The 24174-nt window shown below is 38.0% G+C and overlaps 1 protein-coding gene across 1 annotated transcript in view; it reads left to right on the top strand.

Annotated features, from left to right (window-relative positions):
* Positions 1–967: 967 nt before the first annotated feature.
* Positions 968–24174, top strand: part of nptnb (neuroplastin b) — a 26066-nt gene continuing 2859 nt past the window's right edge. The window contains exons 1-6 of the mRNA XM_082542742.1: positions 968–1444; positions 11791–12138; positions 16546–16720; positions 17781–17875; positions 20777–20910; positions 21284–21557. Of these exons, the coding sequence (XP_082398868.1) occupies positions 1369–1444; positions 11791–12138; positions 16546–16720; positions 17781–17875; positions 20777–20910; positions 21284–21557 (1102 nt within the window). The 5' untranslated portion in view covers positions 968–1368. The remainder of the gene's footprint in view (positions 1445–11790; positions 12139–16545; positions 16721–17780; positions 17876–20776; positions 20911–21283; positions 21558–24174) is intronic.

Here is a 24174-nt window from a genome sequence, read left to right as displayed (position 1 = left end):
AATCCCCAATTCACACTGCAACAAAACAAAAAGGAAGGGATTTCAAAATGAAAATCATATTCAGCTAAATAAAGGACACATAATTTACCACACATAGCTACAGTTGTTAGTGCTTGAAGTCCTCAAGCGTTTCCCCCATTTGCTACAAGTGTTTGGAATTACAAAAATGGATGCAAGTTGACACTTTTCTCTTTACCTCTACTGACCACGGGAGGTCGCCCATGCAGCGGGACAGCGCAGATTAAGGATAGAAGAGGATTACAGGAGGCCATGTTGAACTTTCAAGGGGATGTGGTACATACAGCTCCAGAGCACCCAGGCTAGGGATGTGATGACATAATTTATAAATGACCTCAGTGAGCTCAAGAGCATCACCATAATCTCCTCACGTTAAAACCTGGCAGTATTTAGGCGCAATGAATAAAGGTCAGGAAAAACACCACTGATAAAAACTAAATTGCTTTCAGCTGATCTTCATATACACCTCAACTTATTTATAAAAAATCAATTATTCATACTCGTGTTATGGCAAGCACTTGACTACTGACCTGTCACTTTATAGGAGACGTTAATTTTGCAAGAGTTGTGGAACAGAGTTAGGGAATCATTTAGATTCAGACTGTAAAACAGTTATAGAAATAACTCTGAGAGGGACAAACATCCATTTCTAATGAGACACTATGAACACGAGCACCTGTCATCTCATAGAAATAATAATAATAATAAACTGTAATGGCTAAAGAGGCACATAATTACTGTCTGAGTTGCCAACACCATCAATTAGCTACATAGGATGTGATTTTGTGTATTCGTTCACGGTCATAAGCGCACTGGGCACGCGCAGCCTGTCGTTGCTGTCGTCGGTGTCCTACCAGCATCTGTTCCTCTTTTGGTATTAAAAATAGACCGGTGCTGATAACAGACTTATGTTTCGACTGCATCATTTGCCGTCGGGAATCTTTTGTGCGCTACTTTCATTTTAATCACCGAGCCGTGACCGCGAGAGCGCAAATGCGCATCGGTCTGCGCATCTTTGAATCTTCAGAACCACACTGTGGACAATCTCCCTGACATCCAAAGACCTCTCCCCCGCAATCCTACGAGGCTTCTTCGCCGTTTATGGCCGCACATCGGCATCCCTGAGCCGCCGGCCTCGTTCCGGACCTTTCACTCATCGCTGCTCTCAAAAGCTCTCAGAATCAGGGAGACATTTCTACACCAAATTGAAACCGTCCTCGGCTGGCTATTTTTAAAGAACCCGGTGCGATGCTGGGCCCGTCTCTCTAGATCTTGTGATCACTAGCCTGCACGATCTCTCCTCCCACATTCGTCCGATCAAGACCCCGGTACTCTGATCGAGCCCCAACGATGCATCGTAACGCAGTGATGCTGGCTGTGGTCCTTTTGGGGAACTTGATGCTACCTTTCATCTCTGCTCAAAACGGTAAGCAAACAGCTGTGACCATGACATTACTGTTACCATCGCATTGAGGGAAAGTGACTTGGCTTGTGTGAGGACGCGGAGGGAATTGTTTCTAAAGAGGATTTTGAGACCGCGTTAAAGCCATAGTTTCACACCAAGACTGCAATTAGACAGCAACATATATAATTTACTTAATGCCACGTTAACAAACACAAATACGACTGTGTTGACGTTTTTACAATGTTATTTATTGCTGTATTGAGTTTTGTTGGCGTGTTTGTAGGAATAATTTACTGTCGCAGATTATGCTGTGGAATACTAGTAAGTTTTTTTTTAGTTTTTTTTTTTTTTACTAAGGTCTAAGATTTGCAGTTTACCTTCACTGCCCACATGAGGTAGTAACCTATGGCTGTCAGTTTTAAGTTTGTTTAGTCAAAGGGGGAATTGGTAGTAAGAGTATGTCAGGCAAGACTAACATGCTCTGGATGCTGATCAAGTGACATTGTCAGCAGCAAACACAGGCAAAAGATTCACCTGATGTGTCTTGTAAACACTACAAATACCAGGCCCTTCAGTGTCAAAGATGTGACTGAGCTTCTGATTGACTGAAACTGTTCTGTGTTATTCCACATTTTTTTTGCCATGCCAGCATAAATGATCATTTCTTGTGCAAATAATTCTGTCTGTGGGAAATTCTATAGTAAAACAAATAACAGTCCCATTTTTTAACATCAGATCTCCTACCAGATAGCCACAGTAAAATAAATAAATAAAAGTATTTGGCTGATAAGTATCATTTACGAAGAGATGAAAGGATACTTATTTGGCAGTTTTTGAAAAAATCAGTGTCTGTTAATCATAATAAAACTAGCATGACTTGGTTTAAACAAATGTCAGCAACATGCTGTTGGGTGTTCCAGGCTGTCGTCCTCTGATGCGCATGTCCTGACTCCAAATTCTGTTGAATCACATCACCCAGAGGGTCTCACATATCAGCAGCCATTCATGAAATCAAGGTGGAGTCTTTATATTTTTAATGTTTTTAATGTTTAAGTATTTCTTTAGTAAGCGTGATTATGAAGACAGCATTAAGATGATATACTTCTGGAAACAAAGTGTTTAATCTCATAACTGACTCTTTTACGAATCTGATGTAGCCACATGTCAGAACCCACGTGCTCACAAACGAGTGACACTTAATCTGCTATCACAGAAAACTGTGGCAGAGAATTATGATGCATACTCATAATTTTAATGCTTAACGTCCACCTCGGCTTTGCTGCGGGGGATAATCGAACACCCACTATGCAAGAATTAATATAACATGTGTTTAGATGGTTGTTTGAGAACACTGTGAAAATTCCAGCTCTGTGGTTGCTAATTTTGCAAGTATTTCAGATCGAACATTTTCAACATTAGCTTAGTCTAATCAACATGGGAATAACAGCTTGCACTATTTTTATATAATACAAACAACAAAAATGCTAAAATAAATAAAGTGCTGCAACAAAAATCATGATAGTTTAAAAAAGTGCAAAAACAACCTATGTTTATTTAGCTTGGGGTGGACAGGAGACTCAAATACCAACATAGTTATATAACAAAATTATTACTCAAATTCTTGTCTTTCTTTATTGTTAATTTCTTTGAAGTGCCTGAAGTGAGTGTGCATACTGTGAGGCATTCTCTCATCTCGCTATCTGGAAAATCAAATACACAATAATTCCTCTATTGTTTGACAAAGCTCAAGTAATGTCTTTCCAGACACTTCCTCTGGTCTCTGTCCAGTTTTATTACCCACTCACTGAGGTCCAGTTCACACTACAGAAACACTCACACACACAATAACATCCAGTGGTCAGTGAGAGGCAGAGCTATGCCACTCAGGCTGTCTGTTTCATCTGTATTATGTAGAAATCACAGGTTTGGTAAGTGCAGTGATAAACTACTGTTAATACCAAAGGTAATATTTGCTCACATTGCATGCAAAGGCCATTTAATTTCTCTCACACAGTTCAGATTTAGGGTAATCGGTGCATGGCTTCTTATGCAATCCGAAATTTTCCTGTGATATTACAGAGTTCAGACAGTGATGTGGGGACAATAATAATTATAAGTGCATGAGATGTAATCACTGTATCTAGGAAGCAGAGGGAATTCAATTTCCTCATTCCCTGGGAAAAGTAGGCCCACATAGGTGCACAGTTTCTGTGACAGAAATTTGGAGGGACTGTAAATAGCATCCGTCCATTCTGCCTCGTTTCTATTTTTACCACCGAGACACAGCACTGAGAACTGTGGCTTTAAGGTCCTTTTGTGAAAGTGAATCCATTAACTCTTAATGGATGGCCTCCTTGTGCACAGCTGCCCGGCCCTCTAAAGAATCACTAGGTGGCTGTGGACTATTTAAGCTGAGAGATGATGTGATCTTGATGCAAAGAAGGTACTGGCTGTTGAGAAGGTAACTAGAGCTGACCTAAGGAAATGCCTTTGCCTCTTACATAATTTCCCCCTACGAATCACGTAGTCTACTCTTTTTTTGTTTTGTTTTTGCATCATCTGTGTTTGCATGAATCAAAACGTGGAGAAGGCATACTAAGATATTTTAAATAATGAACTGATATTATCACTTACATGTTCAAATGTAAACACTGTTTTCTGTCATTGAGGGGCTCAGTTAAGACTGAGCATATATGGCATCGAAGATGGCTTCTTCTTTGGGGTTTACTATCTACGTACAAAGATAGGAATGCTGACAAGCCACACCTAAATGCATTCCAACATGTAAGCAACAACCCTCTCAAAAAATGTAATAATAGTTTTCTTTGTCAATAAGTGACCTTCTTTTTCTGCTTTATGTCACTTAGGCATTATCTTCATCTGAAGCAAACAAAGCATTTTAAGATGGTTCATTTGTGAGTCTGGAAAATATGCTGTGGGACGGAAGCCAAACTCGTACACTGAGTCATGCCTGCCCACTGTGAAATGTGATATGGCCTGTAGTGATTAGGAGCACCATTGCACTTTATTAAACACATTGCAGGCATACAAAATAATGATGCACATCTGTAACACACACTGTGATTAAAAAAGAACAAAACAAAAAAAAACCCCAACATATATATATATGTATATATATATATATATATATATATATATATATATATATATATATATATATATATATATACCACCCTGCTGTGCATTCAGATTCACTCCTGGCATTTCCGCAGTTTAGCTTCTGGCCTCTGATACTTACTGGTCTCGTAGCTGGGAACAACCCCAGCTATGTGTGCTGCACAAGGACTCAGGGTCAGAGAGAATATTCAATTAGGATGTTACTTTGATTTATGTGGAGCCAAACTTTCTAATGGGCATGAGTGTTTTTCAAGTGATATAGCACAACAGAAAACCTATTAGCTGATTTTCAGCTCACATTTATCGTGACAATAGTTCTAACTAAAAGTACAGTAGGAGACTTGGGAATAGCATTTGTCACCTTGTGTGGTAGACAGTACTTTGAGCACACTAGTGTAGTTCTTATTTCTGGAATTATTGTATTGTTACATCAAATAATTTAAACTCCCTTGCTTTCACTTTTGAGCAGAAGTAGGAAGTGTTTAGTGGTTTTATGGGATTAAAGAATTTTTACCCCCCGCACAAGGTTTATTGGGATTTAAATCTCATTAAACTGTTGCCTCTCGTCTGTGATCCCAATATCAGATTCAAGTGTTACCAGTAGAACTGAAATGGTGAGCCTGAGGCCTACCTTTTCTGAAAACCTAGCTTGCAAGTTTTAATTACAATTATATGTGAGTCAGAAAACATGTATTCTATAACTTGTATACTTTTTACTCAGAAATATGTGAACACTGAAAGAATTTTATTAGCATTTATACATCTTTTTATTCCAGATGTTAGTCCTGACCCTCTAGTAGCTATATACATTTCATGCATATATTCATTTTGGCATATATTAATATTTTAGAGACTCTGAAGCTTTAGTGAAGTGGTTTTAAGAGTAATTCTGTTTACTCTACTGAAGCATCCACAACCAATTAGCAATAGATTTCATATGTAGTAGTTATTTTACCAGACTCGATGTACAGAATTAATATTTGGGTTTTAGCTTTGATTGTCTAACAACCAAGCTTTTTAATGCCATATATTTGCAACAATGATAAAAACAGTTAAGTTTCAGTACTGCTCTTTTCTCAAACATGCTTCTAGCGTTTTAAAGATGAGTTTCATACATACACCACTTCGTGTTTGGTAGGTATTTAAAGCAGGACAACTTTTAGAAGTGGTTACTAGTGATGTAATATGCTGGTCATTTGGTAGGCGTTAGTGTTCAGAAACATGGAATTAGGGTTAATTAAAGTTTTAATGATCTCAGTGAAAAAATACATTCATAAAACCGATCCCATATGTATGTGGAGTCCTCAAATGTAAAGACACTGTTGCTGATCTAGGCATATGGAACTTACGCAATATCATGAGTCCATCTGCTAAGCTGTTATTAATGTTATATCTACAGCAGTCAAGAATAGCCTCTGTGCTGCAAATTTTAGTACCAGGGGATACTATCATTATCAGCTTTTACAATAAAACTGACTACAAGGCATTTCTTTGCTCCACTGAACTTAGGTGAAGTGTTGAAATATGCACCAACGTGAACTGGTGACTTAATTTCAGTTGGGGCCTGAATGGGATACTTCCCGTTTGTCTTGTTAAATGATTTATTCTAAATAGTGACTTTATCTAAATATGCACAAACTCACAGACCTGTATTTGATGTTTTTTTTAAATATATTTCTCCATTGCTTATGCTCCATGTTGTGTCCTGCACTTTATTTTAGCTCTGCGTTTTGTAAAACAGTTTTTTTCATTCATCCTACTAGATACCCAAAGCACATAGAAGCTCTTACTTAAGCCTAATCTGATGATCTCTGATGATTGCCTACAGAATTTGCTTGACAAATAGATTCCTGATCTTCCTCACTTGTTTTGTGGCACCTGTGAGGGCAGAACATGTTACAGTTTTATGATTATTTTTGATATTTGGAGATTGGTGACCTTAGCTCACTCTGAGGACGGCTAATCCTCAAATCACCCTGAAATCATATCTAGATTTTCTTTAAAAACTGGTGTTTAGATGATATATTCACACAGTTTTTTAAAATGAAAAAGTGAAAATCAAAATAAGTTATAATGTGACAAACCCAAGAAGTTTCCTGAACTTTAAAAATCCCCTTTTAGGCCACTATTGTGAAAGTTTTCAAGTATAACTGACAGGGGATTTCTAAAAATCACCCCGCAGTTCTTCAGCTGAGACACCTGAGTTAGAAAACACAAACACTGCAGTTGTCTTTACTCGCGAGGACGGTCATAGAGCGCTCGTACTCCAGACTCGCGCTGTATTACTGTCTGCGTTTTTTATTTATACAAGCTTGTGTGTGTGTACAAAGATCACAAAGTTATTCTAAGAACTCAGAGCTGAGGTTCCCCTTTTCTAAGTCTGCATGTTCTTATAAAAGAGGACGGTGTTAGTTGCTTATCACACAAGAGTTCATGTCAAAAGTCACATAGACATTTGCCTAGTCATCAATAAAAGAACACATTTCATGAAGCTGATCACACTATATACAATTTTCTTTTAACAATAACAAAGACAACCAAATACAAACACTGGGCAAAACTATGACACATTTCAAATGACCTGTATATATATATATATATATATATATATATATATACACATATATATATATATATATATATTTGTCACAGCATCAATCATGTAAAACAAAGTGCTCTCACATTCACAAACTTAAACGCTTGCAAATACACACACGCACACACATTATACATAACTAGTTCATTGGCCCTAGGGGGTTTCCTACCCTGTGCTTTCTCTGTCTGTGTTGTGGGACTGTGGACGGGGATCCAGGTTGTAGGCAGGCAGCTGACTCACTCTCAGGCTGCATGGCGGTGGTGTGGGGCTTGTTGTCAGTTCTCAGGGGAGCTTTCTTCTCTACCTGCATGAAAAGAGCATGTAGGCTTTAATAACTGTGACTTCCATTCAGCTTTAGACAGAGCGTGTTACAGACGACTGTAGGTTATTTTGCGATAGTACTGTACAAATGTCAAATGGAGGTTAAGTAAGCTAAAACATTTGACACTGTAGTTCTATGACATGACGGGTTTCATTATTTTTTTAGTTTGGGATCATTTAAACCATTCAATCATATAAGATTTTGACTTTCCTGATTAAATGAGTAGAATTTGAGGTAATAAAGGTTGTCACAATAACAAACTTTATTTTCCCTGAAGGAAAAAAAAGAATATTTCGACATAGTATCAATTCATATTATTGCCCTGGTCATCCATGCCCACCTGCAGTGGTTCCACTCCCCATCAGTGAGCCCATTCCACAGTTTGAGTCCCACTGCTCATATTTGTTTCATTTAATGTAGTTTTCCTTTGAGGGTATAACATATAAAAACATCCACAGCTGACTTTGCTGCTGAAAAGCAGACAGCTTAGGTTGTAGCCAGTTATGTCAGTTCAGCCATTTTGTTGGCTTTATAATTTGCAAAAAAGAAAAGAAATTGCAGGTACTGTTATAATGCACAACAACCTGATAAGACATTGGTGTGGGTAAGGGGAGATTGACTGAAATTAGTCACATTTAGCAACAGAGCACGTGAAAATGTACTGTGGTACATGAAAGTATAACTGTGACACAGATACCATCTCAGTTTTCGGAGCTATCTTTAAAACCTACAGACAGAATGTAAATGATACTCTAAAGATTTTTGGAGTAAACATTTCTGCAGTCTCTGCAGACCTTTCAAGTGCCTGAAATATAAGCAGAGCCTTTATTTGCATGCCTTCAGTAGCTGATGAGCAGCATACAGGATCTCTCCTCACAGACGAGTCTACTTCTTGTTAGACTTTTTTGATAGATCATTCCAGATGTCAGGCTGTTATCTACACCATGTTATATTCTGTTTTTTATTTGCATACACTGTGCACAAACAGCAAATCTGACTTTCTAATGTGATGCAAGTTCACCAAGTCCCTTGCACCAAAGTTTGTTTTCAATATTGTGTATTTTGAGGAATTAGACCACACCCAACCTCAGGCAGTATTTGTGTATAATGCATAAAATTAATTTAGACTTATTTTATTCATAAGTTTTGCAATTCTAATGTTGTTTGACTTAACATTAATAAATAACGGTTAAAAAGTTAAGTCATTTCCACATAACTGCAGTTCACACTCTCAGTTTTATATTGTTGGAACTTTAATGTATGTGCATTTTATTTTTAGTTGTGGACAGGCAGAAGTATAAATTTGAAATCGTATCCCCCCAGGCTCTCAGCACCTACTTAGTAATATAAATACTGGTTATTATTACATGACTACAACAAAAATGGAATCAGCTTTGCAAAATGTGTTTATCACCAAGCTATCACCAAGCTGCTGAGATCATTCCACCAGTCATACCACCATTCTCTGTCACTTCTCGTCTCCCAACATGATTTGAAATGAATAAGTACCAGCTGGCTGCTTTGCGTTTTGTTTTCACTGCCAGTGTAAGCTCCTTGTTTAAACAACTTGAAAATTGGTCTGCTCATTGGCCTGGTGTTTGTGTAGTTTGTTTCTATGAGTATTTCTCCAGAGTCTCCCTGGGCTTGAATTTAAATTGAGTCGTCAGTTTCTTTACACCTTGGAGGACATTCATTATGTTTTTTTGGTTTTTTTGAGTAGTTATACTGTAATTTTGTGATCTCATGCATGGATGACTCTAGTTGTATGTGTCATGTGACACAGCCGGTTACTGAGAGTGAGATAGTAAGTGTTCAGTTATACTGAAATATTGCTTTAAATGTGTAGGTGGAAAGGCTAGGATTCACCCTGTGGGATAATGTGGTGAGCTTGATGGGCCCAGATGTTTCCAGAGAAAAGAAACAAATGCTAATTACTCTGCATATCTCTAGGCATTGCACATAGTTGTTGCACCTAATATCCCCAGACACATCTCTAGCAGGAAGACTGCATTTTTTTAAAGATTTTTGCTAAATTCTCTTCAAAAATTGTATTTTCTATTAGAAATGTTATTTTCGCTTGGCTTTATGTAACCAGGGAGTTGTTGGGTAGCACCCTTGAAATCATTTCATTAAATTAAATTAATAATTTCTTAAAACATTGATAATTTTTCCTTTAAACTAACAGCCCTGAAAAATGCTTTGTGTTTTGGCATTATACAAATGGACTTTTTACTCATTCACCTGTTAGTTAAACCTTAAATCAAATATTTTAAATGAAATATTAGTGGATTTATTGTGGGGGTGAATACTGCAGTTACACTCCTTCCTTGGGCTTCTACAAGCTTATCTGTTCGTGCGCCTAAGATACATAACTTTGAGGAGGACAGACAGATCTAGGAGGGCCTGTAAGCCATTGTATTTAGACACAACAAACAGTCTAGCACTCGGGAGACCTAAGGCTTTTCATTCCCATTTCCTGTACCAGAATTGAGGGCAGTGTTAAGGCAGCGTATTTTTCTAATGATTTAAGCACGTGTGGTTTACAGCTGACAAAGCTATAGGGCCAGCAGAGAACAGTGTCTGTGGCCCAGGTGATTTGTCATTAAATCGGGTTCATTAAGTCTGCCAGTGTTTTGCTGGGCTAACTACTGACATGGAACAGGGTTGTGAATCAGGCACAGATCCATGCCTATGGATGCCATGGGTGGATTATGGAATTTTTTGTGAAATTCACCATATTTCATGTTTCGTATATAACACACAAAGACAGTCAGGCAGTCTGTCTGAGCGGCAGACTTGGGAGATCGCATACCAGTATTGGAGAGATGAGGGCATATTCAAGTTTCACATTACGATGGAAAAGCTAGTTGAACTCAGACTGTGTTATACCACTGTGACCATATGTGAATTTTGAAAACCTGCTCTTAAAGTCTAGCTTATCCAAAATGTAAGCAGCCTGACCTAATTTCTAGCATTAGCAGGAAGAGCTGATATGGATGAAAAGAGATTATAATGCATACATACAGTTACATTTATTTAGGACAATTTTGGTGAAGTACTTTACATAGGCAATATGAAAATTGACAAAGGCAGATCTTTTATTTATTACTTTCCATGCTAAATGTTTACAAAATACAAAAAAAAAATCATTTCATTTACAAGCATTAGTGCTTGTTGCATTGCTAAGAGTGGAGCACACACAATCTGACGTATATTCAATTTCCTCCTACAGTTCAGTGGCATACATGTTTTGTGAACTGGTGTAAATACCCTCTGAGTGTGAAAGGGGGTGTGAATATGTTTGTCTGTCTCTATGTGTTAGCCCTGTGACAGACTGGCTGCACCTCACCTCTCAGCCAACATGTGCTGGGATAGACTCCAGCAACCTATGATCCTAAAAAAAAGATCAGTGATTTTGGAAAACAAATCGATGGTTATAGGAAACTGATATTTTTATTTATTCATGATACTTGTCTAACTAACAAGCTAAAATCTTTGTTGGAGGTAATAACTGCATGCAACGGTTAAATCTCCAATATTTTGTTATTTCGTTTGAGAGTTCAACAGTTAAATATCATTTCTTCCTCTGACAGGGTGGCATGAAAAGTGAGTTCAAGGTAAACCTTTCTTGATCATTGCGTTTGAAAAATCTGTTTTGGATTTGTTACAGTGTTTGCATTCAGTAGTACCAAATACATATAACATGATATTTTCACCTTAATGTTGTCAAATAGGTGTGATGCCCTGACTACTAGGACACAATAGCTGAAAATAGAGTTAGGTCATTGTTCAATTGGCAAACAAGCCATTAAAAAAACGATTAAGGTACATGGCACTAGGTGAACAGTTCCCCTTCTCTATATTCTTGTGTCTATGGACTGCATTTAATGTACTGATGTTGTCTTTTTGTTCAAGAATATACACATGAAAGGTACATCCCATATCTTCGTATGGTTACGTGTGAAAGAGACAAAAAGAAAAGGCAAACAAGATATCAAGCACTATTTGCAGCTGGCACTGTTTTGCGACTGGTTGACTATGACTTTGTGTGACAGTTGGCCTTAAGTGGGCCAGGGAACCTTGACGTTGAATGGACTGGATTTACAGAATCATTAACCTTTTTTTTAACCTATCAATAATTTCAGGCTTGCTGCTTTTTGATTTGCCTTTAATCATCCTCTCTTTTGTTTATATGTTCTCTGATCCTATTAATTTCCTTCTCTTTTCCTTGGCCTTTCCATGCCTTCCTTCTGCTCTAACCCTCTTCTACCCTTTCCTTCCCTGCCATCCTGATACGCTTTTCCTCTCTAGCTGGGTTTGTCAAGTCTCCACTCTCAGAGACTAAGCTTACAGGAGACACCTTTGAGCTGTACTGCGAGGTGGTCGGTTACCCCACTCCAGAGATCCAGTGGTGGTATGCTGAGGTCAACCGAGCTGACTCCTTCAAGCAGCTGTGGGACGGAGCCCGCAAACGTCGGGTATCTATCAACACAGCCTACGGCACCAATGGAGTCAGTGTGCTCGGTATCACACGCCTCACACTGGAGGACTCTGGGACCTATGAATGTCGGGCAAGCAACGACCCCAGGCGCAATGACCTCCGACAAAACCCAGCCATCACTTGGATCCGCGCCCAGGCCACCATTTCGGTGCTACAGAGTGAGTGGTCTATGTCCCATAGTATCTAGATGGTCAACAAACTACAAATCCCCACTCCCAACCACTCAAGGCTGTTAAAACCTCTCAAGAGCTCACCCTCACTGCAACAGTCACTGGCCAGGCTTGAAAAAAATGAAAAAAAACCCCAACATTATTCAAATTCCTTTCTTAACTTGATTTATAACTTTCTAACTCTTAACAGAAAAAAAAATTTCAAATTGTATAAATGGCTTTCTTTTTGTGTTTTGTTTTCATTAATATTAAATTAGATTTGGTAAATATTTCTGTTCTCTTTCTGTTCACTAGATTCCCTGTCTTTCCAAAATCCATTGAGCATCTTGTTGTAAATAACCACAAACCCAGGAACTTTACCCAGTCTCAATCTGCATTTTCTTCTTTCTACCCGCAGCAAACCTTTGTTCTTACTGTCTCATTTGTCCTTTTACAATATTTTGATCATTATCTATTTCTCTGTATCCTAATTCCGACCCATTTCCTATTCCTAAATTTATTTGTGATACTTATTGCTTTAACATTAAGCTGTGTCTCTTACATTGTGTGGCTTTTTTTGTTTACTTCAAAGACCTGCCTGCTAAATGCAGTGGAAATCTAGCGGTGCTTTGAAGTAATGGTGCTTTTCTTTTGGCTTTCTCACTCTGGGCACGGTGCAAATGGGACTGAAAGAAGACACAAGGAGGGCTCTGCTAAGGTGTAAAACAGTGATTCCTGCTGTCAACTCCTTCCTGATAAAAGCAAACATTTTCTGCTTTCAAATTTGTGTGTGGTAATCCAATAAAGGATGGAAATGTAAGGGAGCTGTGCATGTCTCTCTCCAGATGAGACAGACTTAACTTGTACACAACAGCCCCTCTGGACCTCCCTGTGCAATGTGTTACCTTGTGCCTTCTCAGCCATGAAGAGTGTGACTGTGAATCAGTAATGACATTATATCCTTTAACCCTCTACTCAATTCACTCAAACAGTCATACAAACTGAGTTTTAACTGGACCCTTCTATCCTGTGCATGCTTCAGTGCTCTGCCCACTAGAGCACAGGGACATGTGGAATGTTGTTAGTCACAGTGAAGCTATCGGAAAAGTTTAGATGAGTCTGATTTTTGCTGGCTCTTCTGATTGGACTGACATATTTTGATTCACGTGTGAGTGCTATTTGTTAAGATTGGGGCTGATTTAATTTACGCCCTCATTCAAAATGGTGAAAAGGGCACTAGGGTTGTGGTTAGCAGTTCACTTGGGTTATTTGCATGTTATTTTCTCTCCAAATCCTTCAGGTCCTAAATATATTCTGTCATTACTGAGGAGTAAATGTTTTATCCATATACATGTAGTATGCAAATATTACATGTATATTACAGGCTATACATTATAGCCTAGCAATAGTTTGTCACTCAGGAAATGTGCAACAGTCTGGTTGTCTTGTTTATTTTGGTCCCTTTTTCCCTTAATTTACTTTGTTAATGTGCATCACTCCAGAGAATATGCCAAAAAGATCTAAATATGTAAATATATATGCAGTATTTGATTTCAGCTACAAGGCTTTTTTTAATTACTGAAAAAAACGAAATCTACTGCAGATACATTTGTTATTGTGTATGTGCCTAATTAACATGTGTTTAAAGTGATACTGTACCCAAAGCTATGAAACACTCAAATATTTTTTGGGTTCATAACAAATGAATAGCCATTTGGGAAATATTGATGCCACCCATGTGACTATGATGAATGCTACAGCCAGTTAGCTTAGCTTCAAATGGAAACAAAAGCAGAAAGGCTAAAGCTGACACCTGCTTCCAAGTTCACATAAAAAGGCAGTAACTGCAACCTCATCAATTAACTGAGTGTGTTTACAAAACTAGTTATTGGTAGATAATCTTTATGCTTGGCAGCTGTCTGTAGCTTCATATATTTTACACCAACATGAAAGTGGTTTGTATGTTCTCATTTGATTCTCAATGAGAAAGCGAATGAGTATATATCCCAAAATGCTGTTCTTTAACTGTGACTTACATTGCAATTCATGTAACTTACAAACCCAATAGTAAAGTTTGTCACATTGGGAAAAATATCAGAATATCTGGAACCCCCCCCCCGCACACACACACACACACACACCAAAATATGGCTAAATACATCAGTTTTGCATTATAAAGGACTTACTCTGCTGGAGTGGCTTGAGCATAAAAGCTGCATAAAAATACTTTTTTGTTTTTATAATTTTGACCACTACCAATTCAAATTAAAGTTTTTTTTTTCCTCTAAAAAAACAAAACAAAATACAAAACATAAATCTTTTCCATAGCATTTCAACGGTTGAGTGTTTCATACTCAGATAGCTTCACATAGATCTTGTGTGGAGTATCACTAAAGCTAACTACACACAACAAATCTCACTGGATTTTGAGCGCAGACATACTGTACACCCAGAAAGCAAGGTAGCATCCTAACTGTCATAATGGTACGAATTGCAAAGAGATATTATTATTGTTATTATTATTATTATTATTATTGTTATTGAGTTCTTAAGAGCATTTAGCTCCACCACATGCTCAGAATGTGGTTTTCCTTGACGGTGCACCTTTCCTGTTTTAATATGCTACAAAGAAGTTATTAGGCCTGCCCTGCTCTTTAAAATGACACAACACAACTGTGACACAGCCACTGCTAAGTTGATTAGTATGTCTAAGCTGTTAAGATTATTTGATTTAATAAATCTTGGCAAACTCCAAAGCTACTTAAAAATTAAAACAGATCTGTCAAGTATCTGCCAATCAGTTTGATCTAACCATCCAACCTCAAAGTAGCACTGTATTAGAGTAGCTGCCAGAGGAAAAGACTAGGTTTTGTGATTTGGTTACATTCTGGTATGACAATATATTATCCAGTAGTTACCAGATTTTAAGTAGTGACAAGGTGTCCTACAAACAACCTCTGGTTAAATTGCCTGTGGACCATTGTGCTGTGTTTGCTAAATGTTAATTTATGTACCTCATGTTGTGCGTTTGTACGCATGACTCGAACATACTATTAATAGTTCATGTGGCTCTGCTTGGTGGGGGAGAGAGAGAGATAAGGGGGGAGGGGAGAGACTTCCCCTTAGCTATTGAGTGTACAGGATTACAGCAAGAGGGTACCACAAATGCTAACAGAAGTCAATTGCTAGTCTCAGTAGCCCTTCTTTCCCCTCTCTCTCCTTTTGCCTTGCTAGTGGCCTTGCAGAAGCAGCCAGTAGTAGGATTATGATGCTTCTCCTCTCTGCTCCTCCCCTCGGGGGCTCCATTGTTGCCATGGTTGGCCAGCCCGGGAGGAGGAGGAGGGGCAGTGGAGAGGAAGCTTCTCGCTCACTACTCAAGGCAGAGCAAAGGGCACCTCGCTCTCAGATGACACCTTCCCTGATTGTCCTTGAAGAATTGACCCTGGTATTGTTTGGTAACCAGTGTGGTTAGCTATTTAAACGTCTACATATACATTCAGCTCCATAATGTCAAAAGGTCTGTTCACTTATGTAAATTATTATCTCCGATGTCTCATTTGTAAGACTGTAGATCACAATTAACTGAAAAATGTGGCCTCATGTCATATGTTACACTTCCATAATTAAGCATATATGGTTAATGCAAACCATCTAATTATGTATATATTTTTTCCTGTGGATGTGGGTTAGGTTACAAGCTCAGCAAAGTTTAAGAGGCTAATAGCTGCAACAGCTCTTAAAAAAACAGTCATACTAAGGGTTACCTATAGAAAAAGTCAAGTTTAAGAATAGGTTAATCATGAAGCACAAACAGTTTATAACACTACTGGCCCGAGAACACTCACTGTCGATCATTAATCTGATTTTTTTTTTTCAGTGATGAAGTGTCTAAACTTTTGTGCAATGCACAAGTTATGTTTTGTGATTACATGCTGGTTATGATTGAGGCCCCTGATCATCAGGTACATATAATGTGATGATGTTTTCAGACAAGTTGGCAGTAGTTTAATCAGGAATTTGGGTGGTACACCATCCAGCTTTATAATTAACCTTACTGCAGATGTCAGTTAAAACGTGTCCGTGTTAGTAGAACACAGTGTGAGAGCCACAATTCAAATTTTACCTTGGTAGATCAGTTAAGCCTTCATTTTACTGCTTAAAACAAATGAAACATTCAGGTAGTACTGTGGATAATTGCTATACACAAGATTAATATTATACGCAGAGCATCCTGGTGGTTTCATGTCCTATTATGCTTTTTGTTTATTTGTTATGTGAACTTCACTTCATAGACACCCTCCTACACAGATCATATAAAAACAGAATACAGCCTACAGCAAGTACAGCATGGGAGGAAGGATAGAAACAGATTTGAGCCTTATGTTCTGGGATAAGGTTTGACTCTCTGTCTTCCAGAACCAAAGATCAATGCCTCTGATCAGACCATCTTAACAGCAGACACCTCTAGTAAACAAGTTATCCTGCAGTGTAACCTCACCACTGCCCATACACGCCACAAGGAAAGCTTCTGGATGAAAAATGGACAGGATATCCCCAACACACGGACGGAACAGAAGGACACAATATACAGGTGACACAAAGATTTTCCTCCTAGTTCCAAGTTGGACGTGCAGCGTAGGAGAGAATAGGTAATGAGATTAAGTGATTTCGTTAATGTAAAGTAAATGAGAATTCACCTACAAATTATCTAAATGATTCATGTAACCTGAAGGTTATTATTCCAGTAAAAACCGTGCCAAGTTAATCTCGCCTTGTCATATTTGTCTCTGTAGGGGACTTGAGCAGTGCTTGAAGAGCAGCACCTTGCAAAGCCAAAGTCTTACGCTAATTAGGGTCTAAGCCTGAAAGGTGACTGTTGTACAGAGTTTCAGTTGTAAACCACAGTGTAGTGACATTTCCTGTCCTACAAAAAACAGTCAGTGTGACTGTTTGTGATGAGTTTCTGTGGAAAAAGAAGAGACAGGAACTACATTAAAATTAAAATGTACATACAGTCTTACTCAAAAATACAAAGAGACAGTATTAATTATTCTCAATTTAACTTGAGAATCCAGGTAATTCAGACTTCTGTATGTGCTTGTTTTCAAATATTTTACAATTACTTATTGAAACCTGGGTTGAAATTCATTTCTGACTTCCCATTTAAAGCTTATCACTGCGTTAAATCAATCTTAAATCATATCTCTGCGTTTATTTAGAAATGAAAAAGTGAAACCTTTATTATAGCCTAAAGTACCAACTAGTTGTTGCTTCCTGTTGTCACACAGTATAATCATTGGAGCACAAAGCTACTGTCGCCCCCAAAGACATACCACAGACTCTCTCTAGCCACAAGATAAGACCAATTGGTCACTTCCTTGTCACATTACATCAGTAATACACTGAAGAGTACAGCTAAAATGCCTATGGTGCCCTTCTCTGCAGTATGCAGAGCTGCTGTTCCGTAATATAACAGCATAATGCCAACATTTGTCTCCAATGGCCTTCTGGGCTTTTACTGCTGGAGTTCAGTAAACTAATTATTAAAGTTAACCTGGAATTATTTTACATTACTTGACTGCTTAAAGTGTAAGTTACTGGTAAGTGACTGGTGGTATGGAATAATTGGTTTTGTTATATTTTTGTTGCAGAATCAACAAGCCGCGTGCTGACGATTCTGGGGAATACATGTGTGTTTACACATTTGACACGGCACCAAATGCCAACGCTACGATTGAAGTAAAAGGTATGATTTCTACATGTCATAAAACAAGTCAGTAAGACAAGAATAAGATTGCTTGATGTTAGCAAACATGATATGATTGAATAATGTTAGCTGACTTCCTCCCTGGTGTATTCAGATTTTGAGAAAGCACTGACATTTTAGCTCACTGCATGATGACATGGTAATGCCATTTGTGGTTTCCCATTGAGAGATGGGGGAGTGAATGTAACCTAAAAACATTAACCACCTAAAGCTCTGTAAAGAGAGCCCAAGTTTACGAAGGTGTTTGCATTCATCCAGTGCAGTCGTGATGACAGGGAGTATTCCTGAGGCTGCTGTCAGTCTTGGCTTTCACTGAGACAACACTCTAGAAAAATGGACAGGCACTGCACATGCTCTCCAAAACATGCAAATCACAAAGCCCACTTGGAGGCATCCTTATATACAGTTCACTAAAAAACTGGTTAATATTATTGTTTTTTTTGTTTGTTTGTTTTGAGGGGTTTTTTTGGATGGAATCAACAGTAGAGAAAATTATGAAAATGAACTAGGGCATTAGACGTAACAGCAGGAAAGCTAACCAGAGAACAACTGTGTTGCTTTCATTCAAGCTGACAGTGAAGCCATCAACTTGAATAAAGGATTGAGTAAGGGCAAGTGAAACCCTCTTCAAGAGAAGCTTGCCTGTGTGTAGTGCTTAAGCCAATTTGCTGTGGCATGGCTATGGTGCATACTGAGCATGCCCTGCCTCTTACTCTGTGGCTGTCTTAAAGCGCTGCCTGATTGCATAACATGGATGATGACCGTGTGTGTTCTGCTTGCACTGGATCGTGAGATGATGGGACACATCACTATTCAAACTGAAGTGTCCTAGCCATCACTGGACTGCAGGCCTCTGACTTTTGAAGCTTGCTATCTGTCCTGGAAGAAAAATCAGTGGGCTGATGAAAAGACTTCATCATATGCTCATTATTATTATTTTTTCCATTCAATTTTCAGATATATCTTAAACAGCCAAACATTTTGGTGTCCAGTGTGAGTACCATTGCTGGATAAAGAATTTTCTTCAGTTCTTAACTGTTTTTGTGATTTTCTAGAGGTGTTTGAGATCTCTTGTGACCCAGGTAGCAAGCCCACTGTTAAGCAAGCCAGCTTTGCACTGCACTACTGGCAGCAGTTCACTGAGATCCCTCGCCTACAGTGTCCTTGGCACACTCATCCTTGCAGGACTCAGCTCAGAGGCAACAGATGGAGGGTTCTGTGATGTTGTAGGATTAAGGCTCTGAATCCGGTCCCAGCCATCTCTGTGGCAGGAGTAGAGTTTATTGTCTGTGACACTAAGCTTACCACAGATACATATTTGGTACCTCGTATTTCACAAATTTCCTTAAATTCTAAGCACATTTCTCCTATGAAATGTCTTAATTTGAATCCTGATCCCTTTCCTCAAGAGAAATTGACAATGCAGAAATCGAGAGTCACAATCTGTGCTGTAGGTAAAATTATAATTAGAAAGCGAACTAAAGAAAGATTTAAAACTATTTAACATCTACTATCCTGACCAACTTTTAACATTTTTCTATGACCTTGCTCTTTCTAACACAGACCTCTCGCGTTCATGTGTTACCTGTGTCTAGCACACAGAGATTAATAATCACAGTCAGGAGTGTGAAATGGAGGTTTCTGTCTGTTTTTGCACCACTCCGAGGGCTGTCTCTGTGCTGTCAGTCACTGACATAATACAGTCAGGATAAGGCACAAATGAGCATAACCACTCCCCTGCTGAGGGAGCACGTGTGCTCCATAATTAGAGTGGGATGATGTCACAGAAGAGCTCAGACCCCTCCTGCTCCATCCATGCGCAGCTGAAAAATGCTCACTCCAGGCCTCTCTTATCCTGCTTAATTGCATGGAAGGAATCATTGTAATTTTTGAGGATTAGTGAAAGAAAAAAAAGGAACAGCTATTTTCTTGATGCTGTGGAGAGTTAAAAGAAGAGTTCATGTTTCACCTTTTAGAAAGACTTCTTTTCATATATCAGTATGACTTGGCACGTGTTGCAGTGCTTTATGGCATATGCCTGAATTTATTAAGCTCATAACCCCTGTTTAATTTTCATTATCAGTTAATTCATTAGTCAGAGCCAATTTGCACATTTTTTTGTGGAATTCACTGAAGAGTTTTTTGAATGGAAACATCTGGAGGCACTCATATCATACTGATAACCCTGTTCCTTTATGAATTATATCCTACTGCTTTTTATCTGCTCCAATGTGATATTCTCTAATGCGTGTTTGGGAGTAGAGTACATGCTTACAAAATAACTAAACATCAAAAATGGCACTTCTTGATAAAAGCTGTATTTCTTTGCAAACCTCTATTCTACTGAGTGAAATGCTATTTTGCACATAGGGTTTATTTTATTGCAATGTTTGCCCAGCTGAAGAGTCACAGGTGGTTAGTTTGTTTCCATATTTAGGCTGAAAGGGTGTGAGATACATTTTCCAGTGTCTTAACAACATTTTTAATCATAAAAAAATCTAAATCCACAACGTTTTGATTGCATGGCAATGTTGTGTATGAAAAAAAAAAAGAGTAATCAAAAGAGTTAACTGGCAAATATATTGCAGATAACCATTTACCTTAGCATACCAGATCAACCGCTACTTAAGGAGAAAAATGCAAGCTTGAAATGTAAAATACAAAGTGATGTAAGACTTTTTTTCCCCAAATGTCTTCCTGTAATCTTTCAGAAAATTTCAGAAGAAACTGAAGGAATTAATCCAATCTTAGAGTACACTAGCCTCTAAATACCCAAATAGGAATCTATGTAATCCTCATTTATGCCATCTGGTAGAGGTTTAAATGTTGCATTGAATGTCTTACATCAATATTGTTTTTTAATTTATATGACCTTTTCAGCAAAACCGGATATCACTGGCCACAAGCGAAGTGAAAACAAAAATGAGGGGGAGAATGCAACGCTTTACTGCAAGTCTGTCGGTTACCCACATCCCACCTGGACATGGCGTAAGATGGATGGAAAATCCCCAATGGTATATAAATATATGTATACATATATATTGCATCTTTATAAAAATGATATATTTTTTGGACAGAGAGAGGGAAGGGACATGTAGCAAAGGGTCCCAGGTCGGATTTCAACCCAGGCCGCCGCTCTCCAGCCATGGAGCGTGTGGTTGCCTGCGGACCCACTGAGCTAAACTGGCATCGCTATATATTGCATAATTTTTAAAATGATAAAAATTGACTGAGAAACAGACCGACAGGTTTAAGAACGATGAGAAAGTTATTATAAATATAATATAAATGCAAATATATAAAGGTACAACAGGTATGCACGATAGGTAGGTTTTTGGACATGCTTGCAGTTCAACTAAATTAAATGGTCATTATGTTTCAATGCAGGAGCTTGACAACTCGACTGGGCGAATCTTCATCACCAATAGAGACAATTACACAGAGCTCAACATACTAAACCTGGATATTAACACGGATCCTGGAATATATGAATGCAATGCCTCTAATGCAATTGGAAATAATGCTCAGACTACAATTCTTCGAGTCCGCAGCCATCTTGCACCACTTTGGCCTTTTCTGGGTGTTCTGGCAGAAATTATAATCCTAGTAGTCATCATCGTTGTGTATGAGAAACGCAAGAGGCCAGACGACATCATCGATGGTAAGACAACATTTGCTTTTCTAATGGCAGTAAGAATCCATAAGTAACTAGTAATATAGATACCGCATTATTTACATTCACAGTGCAACTCTGCAATTTAAAACCTGTGAGACATTTGTGTTGTTGCTTTAAAAATACCAGTAAATCAGAAGATCAGTAAAATTTCCCCATATATTTTAAGAAATGTAAAATAGTTCACATTTTTTCAAATTCAAATTTTATTTGTCACACACACACAACCACACACAGTATGACATGGGGGTGAAATGCTTGTAGCTGTACAATGCCCGACCATTAAATGACAGAAGAAAAGTTTTACAATATTTACAATTTACTACAAAATTTACAAATTAACTTAGGAATTTACAGTAAAGAATGTGCAAATAGTAGAAGAGATTATGAATTATAGGATTATAGGAAATGTGTGGTGGCGCGTGTGGTGATGTGTGTGAGAGTCCAGTCTTATAGTGACGTGTGTGGGAGAGTCCAGTCCTACACCTGGTTCAGGGCCCGAATAGCCTGGGGGAAGAAGCTCCTCCTCATTCTCTCTGTTTTGGCCTTAAGGGAGCGGAAGTGCTTCCCAGACCTCAACAGTGAGAAGAGTCCATTGTTGGGATGGGAGAGGTCCATCATAATCTTCCTAGCTTTGGACTTGCACCGCTTGGTGCAAATGGACAGCAGGTCAGGGATCTCTGATTGAATGATGCGTGAATGATTGAATGAGTTGCAATAGGGTCAAAAGTCATCGACAATGGATTGCACCCAATTTTAAGTTACTGGAACAAGGAGACTTTCAAACATGATGTTGCATTTGCTGTCAGATGGGATCTAGAGTGGCCAGCTGATTTGCCTCCTTGCTCTTGAGTGGTGTAACAAACGGAGAATGGAAGAACATATAAGGATTATATTAAGTTGGCACATGGAAATATGGCATAAATCCACATGTAAACAACAGAGGGGGGGCAGAGGGAGGGCACAACTCACTTCAGATAGTTGGCTATTAGTGTACTGTTCTCATGGCAAACATTTGCTTGTGAAGGCAGAATACAGGAGTTCATAAACATGTAAGGTAATCAATCCATTATCAGTCCCACAGTATATCTTAACTGGTTAATTCTTGTCCCCTTCCCCTTCTTTCCAAATGGCAACATAATCTAAATGGGTGGTAAGTGAGAGATCCTGCATGACATTTTTTTTCTGTCATTTTGAATGTTTTTACAAGCCTACTGTCCATCCCAAAATATCATGATGCTTGATGCAGTTTTGAAATTTTACCACAGTCAGTGAAGTTGAACTTATACAAAGTCATGGTAAAACAAAATAAACAGATAAATAAGTCTTATCCATTTCCATTAGGCTTATTAGTTCGACAGGCAACAATTCTTTTTTAATGGATATGGAATCTGTTTTGTATGTCTCTAAAGAGCAATTATTTGTAATCAAAGTAAAAGCCCAATCAGAATGATTGGAATCATACAATGTACATTACAAGCATATCTAAACAATTTATATATAGCCAAGTTTGAATGTTGTATTATCAAACAAAAGACTATTATGCGTATGTCTGGTGTGGTGTGGAAAATTTAATTCCACACCATATATATATATATATATATATATATATATATATATATATATATATATATATATATATATATATATATATATATATAGTACCCCATAAATAAGATAATTTGAAATAAAAAAAAAGCTTCTCCTGTTTCAGCTGACAGGCAGAACTGCTTGATAGTAATTTGTCAAGATGACAAAGTCTGCAAAGCTCAAAGGGATCTTCAGTCACCACGGGTTCTGTCTGACCTCTACTCATGTAGATTTGTCTTCTTTTCATTTTTAAATAAGGCAAGAACACAAAAAAAGTTCAATGCCTCAACAGTTTCCCTGTTTATGTGAATCAAACCAGCTGGGTACCCCAGTTCTATGTTACACACAGACTAAACAAATATTGCTTCTGGGTACATCCCACTTTTTATTGACATAGTATGAACAAAATTAGATTTACCAAATAAAATGTGCAAGCAATAGTTAGAAAATAAGCCAACTTGATTAAATTTACATATATTAAAGTGTTTTTCAAAGTCTTGATTCTGTGAAGACAAAGTCACATAGAAAGTGTTGTGTGACAGGCTTATGTATTAATCCTTAGATGGGGTCCAAAACAGTATTTGTTGATGCATTTAAGAATATTTTTTTATGTCTCAGTTGCATATATAAAAATAACCAAATGTTTTAAAATGACATACTATTAGGAGTTTATTTCTTTAACAAACTAGAATCTGTTATATTGTGCTTAGTAATTAGAGAAGTAGAAAAAGCACGAAAATATTTCATTTTCCTAAAGTACAAACTCATAGCACATAAGAGATATGCAACTAAACCACAAGTCTAAGTAAGCTCTGTGCACAGCCTCTAGTTTGGTTTCATCTACTGGAAAATGAAGCGATTAAGGTAGATTATATTTGCCATGTTTATGCCATTCAAATCAGGAATGAGGACTTCCAGCTCACGATACACAGCCTTTTCTAAAATCTCCTTTTAGCATCCCATATTCCCAGAGGTTGCACACAGACAGGTTTTGGCCCCTGTCTGTGTGCATTAT

This window comes from Aulonocara stuartgranti (assembly GCF_965226115.1).
Source record: "Aulonocara stuartgranti genome assembly, chromosome: 1".
NCBI classification, from domain to species: domain Eukaryota; kingdom Metazoa; phylum Chordata; class Actinopteri; order Cichliformes; family Cichlidae; genus Aulonocara; species Aulonocara stuartgranti.
Note: the sequence above shows the minus strand (reverse complement) of the source record. Positions and strands in the feature narration are given on the sequence as shown.